General features: G+C 42.3%; 1 protein-coding gene across 1 annotated transcript in view; it reads left to right on the top strand.

The window, feature by feature from the left end:
* The window catches only part of LRP1B (LDL receptor related protein 1B), a 1,349,009-nt gene that overhangs the window by 978,058 nt on the left and 356,842 nt on the right, over positions 1–14,109 (top strand). The window contains exon 41 of the mRNA XM_075000767.1: positions 44–415. Within this exon, the coding sequence (XP_074856868.1) occupies positions 44–415 (372 nt within the window). The remainder of the gene's footprint in view (positions 1–43; positions 416–14,109) is intronic.

Raw genomic sequence — 14,109 nt, forward strand, 5'->3', positions numbered from 1 at the left:
CAACTGTGACAGTAACGAAAGCTAGACTAATTTTTCCTTACAGGTACTAATGTTTGTGCCAAGAACAATGGTGGATGTCAGCAACTTTGTCTATACCGAGGAAATGGACAGAGATCTTGTGCTTGTGCACATGGCTATCTTGGAGAGGATGGAGTTACTTGTCTAAGACATGGAGGTTATTTACTGTATTCAGGAAGGACAATATTAAAAAGTATACATCTTTCAGATGAGACCAATTTAAATTCACCAGTAAGGCCATATGAAAACCCAGAGTACTTCAAAAATGTGATAGCATTGGCTTTTGATTACAGCCTGAAAGGAAAGGGTACTAACCGCATCTTCTTCAGTGATGCACATTTTGGAAATATACAACTTATTAAAGACAACTGGACAGACAGAAAAGTAATAATTGAAAGTAAGTAAACATTTATTTTTGTTTTATTCATTTATGTATTTATTTATTTATATTTGTAACCTGTATTAAATAAGGATTTGATTACACTTGGTTGGGAATGAATAATGAAAGCAAACTATAATGTTTATATATGTAACACAATTGCAATAAGTAATAGGATCATCCATCTACATATTGCAAACTCAATTATTTTGTGGTGATGCAGCTTCAAAGTCACCCACTGTGTTTTATTTATGTGATATACAAGATGTAAAATTCAGAAGAGCAGTTACATATTTACAGTGAAGTTGAAGTCATGAAATTGTTCATTGTCATTCACAATTTATGTTTCAGTAGAGTTTATCTCTGCCATTTGTGATGCCTAGTGCACTAAATAAAACCCTGTACACTCACTTTCACAAATTTGTTTTTTTTCAAAAGTGCCTATGAACTTCTAATATTAGCCAAAGATCAGGCACAAGAAAGGACTCAACTTTTCAAAGAAACAGTGAGTGAACATGCAGATTCCATAGTTTGTGAAAACAGGATGAAGCAAAATAACAAATAATAATAGGATACACTGCATAGACTAGCCTTCCAAGTTCCTTTGTATTTACATTTGTGGATATCATGCTCCTGAGGCTGAGCTGTGTAATTGCCTTGATAAACTGTTTGTTGGGGGAGTGAGTGGGATGTACATGAGAGATCTTGCATGGAAGTGACACCATTACCCTATTCTATATGAAGGACTCCACACTCCAACCATCTCATTTGGTTTGCTGGTGTCACGGAAGGCAAAAGTGGTTCACCTTTGTGTCCTTGGGTTAGAGTACTTATTTTTTAAATAATTGTTCATGTTACTCCTAGTCATGGACCACGACCCCTTGTGTCATTGTTCAAACAGAACAAAAAGACAGTTCCTGTTGAAAACAGTTTATGAACTAACATTTCTTAGTCTAGTGTATTTTTTTTTCACATAGTTAGTAAGAGTGGAGTAGTAGGCAATAATTTTAGTGTATACAGCCTTCCTTTGCACCAGGCTCCTTCAGCTTTGCAGTGGTATCCTGTCTGGCTTGGAGCCCTGTAAGAGTTCTAACATATGTACTTCCTGTCCAGTAATCATGCCACAGACCAATGTCCACATCCGGTCTGTCTTGGAAGTCACTTGATGATGAGTAGGCCATTTCAGTTCATCCTCCTCTATGTGAGTCCATTGGTGGGTGACAAACCCAAGTCTGGGACTGCCAGTCTTATCACAGAAGGGGCAGGTGTTGGTAGCTGGTGGAGGGGTGTTGGGCAGCTTCTGATGATCTTTTCTTCTCTGCTTCTCCTTGTCTGTGCTGCGGCAGGACCACTCAAACTGCACCACCCCCTAACATTCACTGGGGATGGTCCTGGACAAGGTTGTTCCAAATGGTGTCACTGATACTGCACTTTTTCACGTGTGCCTTCAGCCTGTCCTTAAATCTCTTCTTCTGGCCCCCAATGCTTCTACAGCCTTCCTTCAACTCCAAAAACAGAATTTGTTTTAGGAGGTACTGATTAGACATCTGAACTCTGTGACCATTGTTGGTGAACAATAGTGGCTTCAATGCCAGGATTTTGCTGTTCTGGCCTTAGCATGGCTTTCTATCCGGGGACTGGAACTAGACTCAATTCTGCCTTGTACTGGGACTGAAGTGCTTACCTGATATCATCTCACGTCACAGGGGATGTTTAAGTAGAAAATATCACTGAAGACCAAGTCACTGTCAGCTATTAGGGCCTAAATAACCTTAGTGTGGATGAAGGTAACAGCCTCTTCTGTGTCTATTTCTTACCTACCCATCCTGAAAAATGATCTTTCACTCTGCTTGGGAGGCAGGTCTGTCCTTGCCTATAGACAGCCTGCCAACCTGAAACAAATTCTCACCAGCCACTACAAATCACAAACCAGTGACTCTAGGCCTGGAACCAGCCCCTGCAGCAGTCCCCGCTGCCAACTCTGCTCTCATATCTACACCAGTGACTTCATCACAGGACCTAACATCAACCATACCATCAGGGGCTCCTTTACCTGCACATCTACTAATATACTATATGCCATCATGTGCCAGCAGTGCCCCACTGCAATTTACATTGGCCAAACTGGACAGTCTCTCTGTAAAAGAATAAATGGACATAAATCAGACATCAGGAACGGTAACGTATGGAAGCCTGTGCGGGAACACTTCAATCTCCCTGGACACTCAATGGCAAATTTGAGGGTAACAGTCCTGAAACAAAGAAATTTCAAAAATCAAATGGAGAGAGAAATCTCTGAGCTGCAATTTATTTGCAAATTTGACTCCATTAACCAAGGATTAAACAGAGACTGGGAATGGCTCCCACCTTACAAAATCAGCTTCTCTGCCCTGGGTGTTAATAGCTCCCCATTAGACTCTGTCAAAGGCTCACACCCCACTGTCTGATCTTGTTTTTTCCTCTTTTGATGAGTGCTATTGACACTGGGCCATTTCCACCTTGCTGAATAGACCTTGTCAGCTCTGGCCCTCCCTTTTACTGGGACCCCACTCTTTAAATACCCCTCTTAAACCCACCCCACCACTCATGCATCTGATGAAGCGGGTCTTTATCCATGAAAGCTTATGCTCCAAAATATGTTAGTCTATAAGGTGCCACAAGAAGCTCTTCTCCTTGGAAGAGGACCATAAGCAAAAGAAAAAGAGGAAGCACCATCTCAGAGACTCCCATGCCCACTGTTGTCCTCTTCTAGAGTCAGACATTTTGGAACTAGATAAGTTGGGTGCCTCACATGTTTCAGTTTCTGGCAACACCTTCAGTCTCTCCATGACTGAGGTTCTGAACTCAAAGTGCAGGGATTTCTGCTGCTGTACTATTTGCCTATGTCAGCTTACTCTGCATCTTATGTCAGACACAATACACCTTGCAATGTGGAAGACAACCTGCTATTAATGGCAACCTTTACTGCTGTCACAGGGCACAAGCCAGTCTCTCTCAATACATGGAATGAATGAACATAAAATGCCTTAAACAAAAGCGGAAAGAGTTTGTTATCTGAGATACTGGTAAGGGATTCACTATCTTGAGCTAGGTTCCCTGCAATGCTAGAATACGATTTACATCCTAAATATGTGGGTTTGGGATTAATTTTAGCCTGCCTAGTAGCAATTCCTGTTCATCCCAAGTTAAAGACTAACCCCTTCTTCTCTCACCTTAAAGTCTCCTGGTTTCTTATGAGGATGGTACAATTACATCTGCTAGGGAAGTTAATGAGTTTAATGTTCTGCTAACCGCTACACCTTATACTGTAGCCCACAAAGATAGTCACCATGTGACCCATTCCAACATCATGACTAAGGTGGCCTTAGAGTTACACCTGCTGCAGTGCATGTCCCTCATGCTGTTTTTTCCCCATACCCCATTCCAACTCAGAAGAAACCTGTCAGTGAACTGTAGATGTGAAGAGGGCTGTCACAGTGCTGGCAGATCATTTAAGGCTGGCTTTGTTCACTCTTGTCTGTGACCTAGCAACTGTCCTTCAGCTATGGCCATGATCTGGCTATTGAATGAGAGTTATTTGAGCTCTAATATTCAAAACAAACCTTATGGAACTAAGATAGCTTTATTGCACTAAATTAAACCTTGCTGAATTAGGGCTCACACCTCTGTGGTACATTGTATTAAAATGCAAATGTGTATGTGTTGTTGTGAAATTGTGTGTACCTTCTCTATTAGGAAAGAGGGATTTATCAGTCATTGAACCCTCCATCCCCACTACCTGCTGTGAGAGACTCATATTCTATTTGAATCTGGATTTTTTAGAGACCTGCAAACAAAGAACAGATTTTTTAGGGTAAAAAGCCTGAGTTTAGGTTGAATCATGGCCTTCTTCCACAGGCAGTAAACAGACAGCAATTCTGGTCTTTAGGCAGACCCAGTTCTTCAGGGAGTGGGGAGGAGCTGGGAAAGACTTGGTCTACTTAAGTATCAGAAGACTGCTTGAGAGTTCTTAGCTGAAGTTCTGATAGACGTGACTACAAAAAACCAGCACCAATAGAAAAAATAGTAGGGTGAGTTAATGCCTGGTAACTTCATATCAAGTATGTAAAGAGTTTTTAAAATGTTTTATGTGTTTTCTCTGTAATCTTTTAAACCATAAGAATAAAGTTGAATTGCTTTGAAAGAAGTATAGCTCAGTGGTTACAGAAGTGGCCTTGTAAACCCCGGGTTGTGATTTTAGGCCTTGAGGGGGCCCTTCAAGATTCTGGGGCAGGTTAGGTTAAAAAAAAAATCTGTCGGGGTGGTGATAGGTCCTGCTGTGAATGCAGGGGACTGGACCTGATGAGCTCACATGGTCCCTTCCAGCTCTATGAGTATAAAATATCTGTAGCAATAACATTATTATCCATCTCTGATGAGAAAGGAAGCAGGTGGGTTTTTGCAGACATTCTATATGGAGAATTGCACAGTGAATGCAAGGGAACATTTCTTTCCTTTCTGACTAGAATTTCTTAACCTAAGAGGGGCAACAGCTGCGATGCACTTGCTGAACCACAATGGGGAAACATAGGAGATTATCCTCAGATTGGTTCATATACTAACAGCAGTCTTTCCTAAGGATCTTTTTTGTAGTTTCTCAGAATTCTTACAAAATGTAATACATTATATATTACAGTATAGTATGCAACTTATGAATACTATGTAAAATAACAGAACAGAAAGGACTTTCAGAAAGTACCCTACAAAAGAAGGACATGGATTTTGTCCACTATAATTTGGAGAATAAGAAAATATAGGAGTAGTAGCTCACTCAGGGAGGAGAGTCCCAGGAGAGGAGAACAAAAACAATTCTCTCCGAAAAAGGCCTTGGGGAAGTCAAACTGGAGTAGACCCAGAGAAAATATGTGTACTGGGAAAAGAGACAGTGGGGGAATTCTGCTGTTTAACTGGCCCAGCTAGTGGCAGAAAATCAAATCTCTCATGACCAGAACGTCATTAGAACTTTTTTTTCTTCCATGAGCATGCTCAGCATAATTTAGCTAAGGAGCTAATCTGTTACTTAGGGCTTATTTACACCACCACAGAAAATCGACCTTCATCGGGCATCTAGTCTGGATTTGTGAAATCAACCTTTCAGGGGTAATAGTTGACCCCTGTATTTCTCACAAGAAGCAAGGGAGGTTGAAGGGAGAACCTCTCCCATCAACCTTCCCCTGTATAGAGAGAAAAGTTAGCCAAATGCAGATCTGTCCATTTTAACTGTGCAACTAACATAACTAGAGTTGTGTATCTGCAGTTGACTTTCTTGGTCTAGCATAGACATAGCCTTAGTGTCTCCTGCTGGTTCTCCATTCCCCTTTGTAAAGACAAAAGATGAATCCCTATGTATCTCTGTAAGCTACCAGGCAAAATGAGTTGAGGAAGGAATGATTAGAACTGTGGGATATTAAATGAAAAGAGGGAAAAATCATGAAGTATAACCAGTGCTTGAAAAATGGTAACATTAATCCGAGGCTTTGAGAGAGAGAGAGAGAGAGAGAGAGAGAGACAGAATTTTAAAAGGTCACTATGGATGAAAACGTAATCTGTTCCTAATAAACAAACCTGAGGATGGACTCTGTGAAACATAGGAAGTGATAGGCCATCTTTTACAGAATTGTAAAGACTGCAAGGAAAGACCAGTGCAGGCAGATATTGATATGGAAAACTCAGGGGCCTCAGAGTAACAAAAATTTGCAACACCTATTTATGTGAATCTGGACTCTGTAAAAGGGCTCCTGTACTGGAAACTGGTGTAGAGAATCGGCCTGGGGTTTTCTAAAAGCCAAGGTTAAGGTAGTATGGAACCTCTAAGAAGAACATATGGGGTGCTGGAAGCCCTGTGACAAGGGTACATAGGTCAGTGAGCCCAGAATCTCAGGCAACAGACTGGAATAAGGGATCCAGCATTTGTTTTTGTTTTTTTTTAAACCCTAGACAGGGTGGAACTAAATGTGGTCTCTGACAAGAATAATGAAAAAAGGCACAATCATGAAGCTAGAGCATCTATTGGTGGGCACATTAGAGGAAGACAGTCTCTGCTGTGCTATGCCCGTCAGAAAGGGACAGTCCTGTGGCACCTTAGAAACTAATCAAAGGGGGCACTCCTGCAGTGTCTCAGCTTTTCACAGGACCCAAACTATCTTAGCTTCTCCCTCTAAGTGCAAATTTCAGCTTCACTGTGAATCCATGGCTGGAGCTGCCGTAGTTATTTTGATTCCAGTAGCACTGAAAAATGGTAAGATTGTATGAGAATTGGAGATCTGTCAATCCTCTCTCAGACAATCAGCAGCACTGAAAGGCACTGATGCTTGGGGAGCAAAGTGGGTGGGGGAGGGCTGGGCCCCTGCCTCCAGCAGGGGCAGAGCCAAAGGCAGAAGGGGCAGGACTTGAGGCAATGCAAACTGTCTGATTCTGCTGAAATTTGAAAACCGATTAATCAGCAAATATTTTGTAACATGTTTTATTTGGGCTACAAGAGCTCTGAGACCACACCATAACATCACTGAGTGTGGTTCTAGCTCCCTCAAAAGAGGTCTACAACACTTTCCAGCTCATTATGCATTATTCAGTATTTAGCCTGAAAGGTGAGAATAGAATGGACGATTTGCAAGATTCTATTAAGTCACATTTCTAGTTCACTGATTTCATATTTACTAATCATAAACATTCCTTTAGCTGTTGTTTGTACCTCACTGATATCAGATCTGCCACTCAAAACTAGTGCATCAGCAAACATATTTTGTTCACTGAAAACACTTACAACATATAAAGAGGCCTTTAATAAACAGGTTTCCAGTTCACTGAAAACAGATTTACAACTCACAAGCAACCCATTATCTAACTTTTTTCATCTCACTGAAAACAGATTTACTATTCAGAAACAACCTATTATCCAACATGTTTCCAGTTCACTGAAAACAGATTTACAACCCCTACACAAGCCATTATCTAACCCAGTTTCAACTCACTGAATATTGATTTAGAATTCATAAACAACCCATTATCTGACACATTTTCAGCTCACTGAACAGATTTGCAACTTATAAACAACCCATTATCGAACACATTTCCAGCTCACTGAAAGTAGATTTACAGTGTAAAAGCAACCCATTACCTAACATTTCCAGTTCACTAAAAACGGATTTAGAACTGGGGAAGATCCCCGACAAGACAAGGTTCCATCTCCACCATATAGGAGCAGCCAAAACCCATTCTTTCCCTTGCCCGACCCCATTTCTTGCGTTTTGGTTCCATGAGGTAAGCTATGTGTATAAGTTTTTTTGCACGTACATTTTATGGTCTTGGGTGTTTATGGAATGAGGTCAGGGTTGGACAGTATGGTGCGAAACTTTCATTTTTGGCTTTGGCTCGGTGGCATTGTTATTGGTTCAGTAGGAATTTTGTTTTAAATAGCAATTGGATAGGGTTAATTTTCCTTCTCCCCACTTTTCAGACCCCGTATTCTTTCTGCTGTGATATTTTTTTCTCTTTTTCTCTGTTGCAGTATCCCAGACATATAATCTAACAAAGGGTAATCTATGCTCTGAATTGTCTGTCAGTAGAAATTGTCCCACTTTCAGGAAGCCAACCCACTTCTGCCTGAGGTTCCACCCCCCTACTCTTGCCTGACAGTGCCAAAGGAGCCCCAAGACCCCATCATAGCAGCGGAGCCCTAGCTAGCTCATTCAAGCTGTTCTGTGCATCTGTCTGAGCCACCTTAGCTGGCTTGCCTAAGCAACCGAAGTCAGTCCAAGCCCCAGCTGCCTAGAGGAACTCTGGTATCCAGGAGCATTAGTAGATATCTAAGGAGACTTTAACTTCCTCAGACTCCATTATATGTCACCCAAGGAGCCCCTTGCTGTAGCCTCTTAGTGAATTACTAAAAGTGACTAATATCTTATATGCATGTGTGGGGGGGGGAGGGTTCCCCCTCTTCTTTTCCCAGGTGGTGGTTGAATGTGCAGCACAGTGTTTTGTTTTAGCTTGGGTACTTTTGGATGCTATAGTAAATGTTAGAGAAGGTTAGACAAAGAAATGTGCCTTCCAGTTGGAGCAGATGATGGTGAAGTCTGTGAAAGTTTTAGTTCCTTTAGGTGTTCATTCCACAGTTCTCAGACCAGAAAAATCTCTCTCTACCTATGTTAATAGAAAGCTCTAATGTGCCATGTGACCAGGTTCAAGGCTGCCAGCTAAGGTCACTCAGCTAGGGTGAACTGCAAAGAATGGGACTCTCCCAAGGTGGTGGTAATTTCGATACTTAGCTTTACCAAGCCAGCAGAAAACAGCTTCTAAGATACTTTAGGTTTAACCTCAAGTTTATCCTAAAGCCAGCAATACAGTTCCCTTAAAGCTACCCAGCTTTAGGCTTCTACTGAGACACCCACACTAAATAAAGTTCTGTTGATCACAAAGGATTGGACACATTAGCTGTGTCTACACGTGCACGCTACTTCGAAGTAGCGGCACTAACTTCGAAATAGCGCCCGTCGCGGCTACACGCGCCGGGCGCTATTTCGAAGTTAACTTCGACGTTAGGCGGCGAGACGTCGAAGTCGCTAACCTCATGAGGGGATCGGAATAGCGCCCTACTTCGACGTTCAACGTCGAAGTAGGGACCGTGTAGACGATCCGCGTCCCGCAACGTCGAAATTGCCGGGTCCTCCATGGCGGCCATCAGCTGGGGGATTGAGAGATGCTCTCTCTCCAGCCCCTGCGGGGCTCTATGGTCACCGTGGGCAGCAGCCCTTAGCCCAGGGCTTCTGGCTGCTGCTGCGGCAGCTGGGGGTCCATGCTGCAGGCACAGGGTCTGCAACCAGTTGTCGGCTCTGTGTATCTTGTGTTGTTTAGTGCAACTGTGTCTGGGAGGGGCCCTTTAAGGGAGCGGCTTGCTGTTGAGTCCGCCCTGTGACCCTGTCTGCAGCTGTGCCTGGCACCCTTATTTCGATGTGTGCTACTTTGGCGTGTAGACGTACCCTCGCAGCGCCTATTTCGATGTGGTGCCGCGCAACGTCGAAGTTGAACATCGACGTTGCCAGCCCTGGAGGACGTGTAGACGTTATTCATCGAAATAGCCTATTTCGATGTTGCTACATTGAAATAAGCTACTTCGATGTTGGCTTCACCTGTAGACGTAGCCATTATCTCCCAGATTAATTAATATTTCGGATTTTACTCTAAATACATGCTTATATCCAGTTCTTATTAACTAAACTAAAATGTATTAAAATAAAACAGTTGATTGGTTAAAAGAGCAGTCTGCATACAAACATGAGTACAGTTCTAAGAGCAGATTTATGGTAGAGATGGTGAACTTTGTGGTTGCAAAGAATTCTTACCAAATGTAGTCCAGGTTACAGTTCAATGTCTAACATCATATTCAAAGTGTGCCAGCTTAGGACAGTGGTAGTAAGAATGTGTTTTGTGGTCATATTATAATCGAATCATATATGCCAGAGAAGTGAAATTGTCAACGCCAGTCCTCATCTTGGAATTTAAGGGGATCTTTAAATGACCACTGAGCATTGTGAAGATAAGGGCTGGGTTCTTCACTTTATTTGATATATGGGAAGCCAGTGGATGTTGTAGGGAACTTTTAAACTCCAGACTGAATTGTCTGTTTGTGGCTATGTACATTCATCTAAGGAAGATTATACCATACAGAGCTCACATTCCCTACTCTCTCAGTACATGTTTACTAAAACACTTAAGCTACGTCTACACGTGCCGGCTACTTCGAAGTAGCCGTGCCAACTTCGAAATAGTGCCCGCCACGTCTACATGTGGCAAGCGCTATTTCGAAGTTGAAATTGACATAAGGCAGCGAGACATCGAAGTCGCTATCTCCAACAGGAGATGGGAATAGTGCCCTACTTCAACGTTGAATGTCGAAGTAGGGCACGTGTAGAGTATCTGCGTCCCACAACATCGAAATAGTGGGGTCCGCCATGGTGGCCATCAGCTGAGAGGTTGAGAGACGCTCTCTCCAGCACCTGTGGGGCTCTATGGTCACCATGTGCAGCAGCCCTTAGCCCAGGGCTTCTGGCTGCTGCTGCTGCAGCTGGGGATCCATGCTGCATGCACAGGGTCTGCAACCAGTTGTTGGCTCTGTGGATCTTGTGCTGTTTAGTGCAAGTGTGTCTGGGAGGGGCCCTTTAAGGGAGCGGCTAGCTGTTGCCTGGGAAGTGCTAGTCCGCCCTGTGACCCTGTCTGCAGCTGTTCTTGGCACTCTTATTTTGATGTGGGACGCTTTGGCGTGTAGACGCTCCCCTGCAGCACCTACTTCAATGTGGTGCTGCCCAACGTCAACGTTGAACATCGACGTTGCCAGCCCTGGAGGACGTGTAGACGCTATTCATTGAAATAGCTTATTTCAATTTCGCTACATTGAAATAAGCTATTTCGATGTAGCATACACGTGTAGACGTAGCTTTAGTGGGTGGCTAACTGGGATGTAAACCTTCAGCACTCCCATGTGACACTCTTGTCTGTGCGGGCCCACTGCTGTGTAGTGGAGATTCCATCGTGTATGTTAGTATGTCAGGGCACACTAGTAAATTTGCAGTGCACATCAGTGGAATCCATGTGGAATATTAGTATGGACAGTACTGAAGTGTTGTGAATTTATACCCAGGTTGTTGAACAGCAATTGTTTTGTGTCCCTTTGATCCTGGTTTCTTTTCATTGCCTGCTGACTTGTCTTCTGCCTGACCCATGACAAGAACAGACTATCCAGTCATATATTTATTATGCAGATACAGACAGAACCTCCTCTCGTGAAACTGCATTTCTGTCATGGTTCAATGCTGCCTGCCTAAATTCTTTTGGTTGTCTTTACCAGTCCTTCATTGCCTCTCCACAGATCTCTTTTTGAGCATGTCAGGAAAGATCCAATCCTGCAACATCACTGGTGCAGAGGGAACTCAGGAATAATTTTCTTGCAGGGAAAGCATACAGTTATTTAGGATCTCTGGAACCTGAAGCCCTTTTACTACTTCCATGGAAGTTGATGGAAAGACTGGAATGTTTCCTAAAGTAGCATTTTGAGATTTCAGTTGCAACTTTTAGAATTGCTGTCAGAATCTGTCTTCTTACAAGTCTATTGGTTCTCAAATTCTGTATTTTTAGAACTTGGGCTTCTTGATTTGTGTTTAGGGGAGTCAGCAGCTTTTATCTTCTATTCATTCTGCTGCTCAAGCTAAAGTAACTCCACAGTATATTGCAGCCTGGTAAATATAATTATAATATCCTATTTTGCATATATTAAGTACTTGCTCCCTAGGCTAATGTGTGTTCTCTCGCAGATATTGATAGATTTGGTCTCAAGACAACTTTGTGAGGCTATCATGTATTGTCCCTAGTTTGTAGATAGGAAGCTGAGGTTTGGAGGGACTAGTAGAACTGGTGAAGAATTTTTATGAGCAGGGAATAAGCAAGTAGTCAAATATTATTCAGGGAAATTTATATTGAACTGGAGCAGACATTCTTGAACTGTGATCCATAAAAATTGTCTGTAAATATTTGCGCATAGAGCAGGAGTATAAATCCAAATATCCAATGGGGAAAGAAAAAGGAAAGGGATTTTTCTTCCTTTGGGGAGAAGGTCTAGTACTTGTTTGATACAGTGAATCAAATTCCTGCCTCAATCACCCAGTGGAGCCAACAGAGCAAAGTGGTAGGGGAGCCCAGATCCACACCCATGGATGGATGGGGTTAAGGGTGGAATGGGCGAGCACAAGGGCAGACATCCTTAGCACTGCTGGGACCACAGTGCTGGGTCCTCCGCAGCCGCATGGAGTGGTAGAGCAGCACTTCAGTGGTGGTGGCTGGAGCTCCGGTCCCCTTGACAGACCGGGTCCCAGAGCAATTGTTACACCAAAAATGCTAGGCATGTATCAGGCTATTGTCCCCAGCTGCAACTGTAGGCTGCCATGTTGCTTTGTCTGGGTTATCATTCCCATATACTGCTGAAGTTTGTCAGGCTCAGTGCTTTTATTGTACCGGTACTTGCCGGTACTGAGTACCGGCACCTCAGCAGCCAAGTCATGGGATTGGCTGGGGTTGGTGGGTCAGGGAGCCAGCTGAGTATGGGCACCTCTTTTTTTTTTTTTTTCACAAAAAAGGCACTGGTCATGCTCTTTCAACAAGGCTAACAGCTTCAGCTGCTATTGCAGGATGCCTTGCCTGACCACCTTCCTCTCCTCTTCCGTAGAATGCTGGTCATGAAGGGGTGAATGTGAGAACTGCCCAGATTTGGAAAATATAGCATGCAATTACAAGCCTCCCTGGCTGACCACTCACTACTTTACAGATGTCATGCCTGTTGTATGGCCATAAGGTTCTTAAGTGTGTATGTTTCAAATACAGAATCGTGTGACTTCTGAAGATAAATTGTGGTCAGCAGAATTGCTTACCTGAAAAAGTGGGCTAATTTCTCAAGAAGAAATATGAGGTGTCATCTGAAACCATAAACACTTTCAGCATGCATATTTTGCATGAATAGCACTAAGACGAGTGGATGCTATTATGTGGATGGTGGATGCAATTATTTGTTTGTTAGCAGTTCTTTCCTTGGTTGCTTTTTATGGATACCCTGCAGGTTTTACTTCAACTGGTGGATTATATTTATGTTCCATTTCATGCATGTTTTTGTGCATGGCTTGATGTCCAGACAAATTTCCCACTTCTCTTAGTATTCCAGAGAGAAATTGAGAGACAAGATAAGAATTGAGTCATCTAATAACTTGATTTATAATTCTGTAGTCTGAAAAGAATACACTGAGAGGTAGTTGTGTTAGTCTGTATCTTCAGAAAAGAAAAACAGCAGTCCCAAAGCACCTTAAAGACTAGCAATATCATTTATTAGGTGATGAGCTTTCATAGGACAGACCCACTTCTTCAGATCTGGAGAAGCCTGAAAAGGATACAGGCAATGAGGCCAGTTGAAGTCAAAGAAGTACAACATGAGAATACGATTTCTTAGCCAGAACAAATCAAGGAGAGGAAGTCATTCAGATGAATTTAGCAGTGACCTCTGTTGCCTAAGTCCTTGCATCATCATGACTCCTATACAAACCTAGATAAATAGATTTCCAGATTGGTGCCACAACCCTTCAGTTTGGGAACAAATATCTACTCAAAAACCCTGCTGCTCAAAACGTGGTTATAGCACATTATATTCTTAGGAACTATGCAAGTGTAGGAGGTACATTCTGGTCTTATTACTGATTTAAAGAAGTTCTTGGAAATGTCAGCACTCAAAAAGCAGAATGAATAAAAATCATATATTTTTTAAATTTAAACCAGTTTTTTATTTAAATAAAATACATTTTCTTTTTAAATAGGCATTTCAAATTAAGATAACCTGTGTTAAGTTCTTAATTTACTAAGGTTAAGATAATCTTAATTAAACAAAAATGTAATATTGAAGCAGTATATTTCTTGGCAATTTTATTTAAAGTCAAACTCTAAATTAGTGGAAGTCAATGATTGAGCACCTGGCACCAGAGTTTGCTGAAATCCAATTTTTAAAAGCGTTAGTCTCTTTTTCTGTGTGTTGCCTTGCTGAGTTTTTATCCCCTTGGAGGACATCCTTGATAGAATAGAATGTCCAACAAACTGTTTACTTTCTTTGTGGAAATTCACTTTTCTGACCACAGTGCCTGTTAATTTCT

This window comes from Carettochelys insculpta, chromosome 8 (assembly GCF_033958435.1).
Source record: "Carettochelys insculpta isolate YL-2023 chromosome 8, ASM3395843v1, whole genome shotgun sequence".
Classification (NCBI taxonomy): Eukaryota; Metazoa; Chordata; order Testudines; family Carettochelyidae; genus Carettochelys; species Carettochelys insculpta.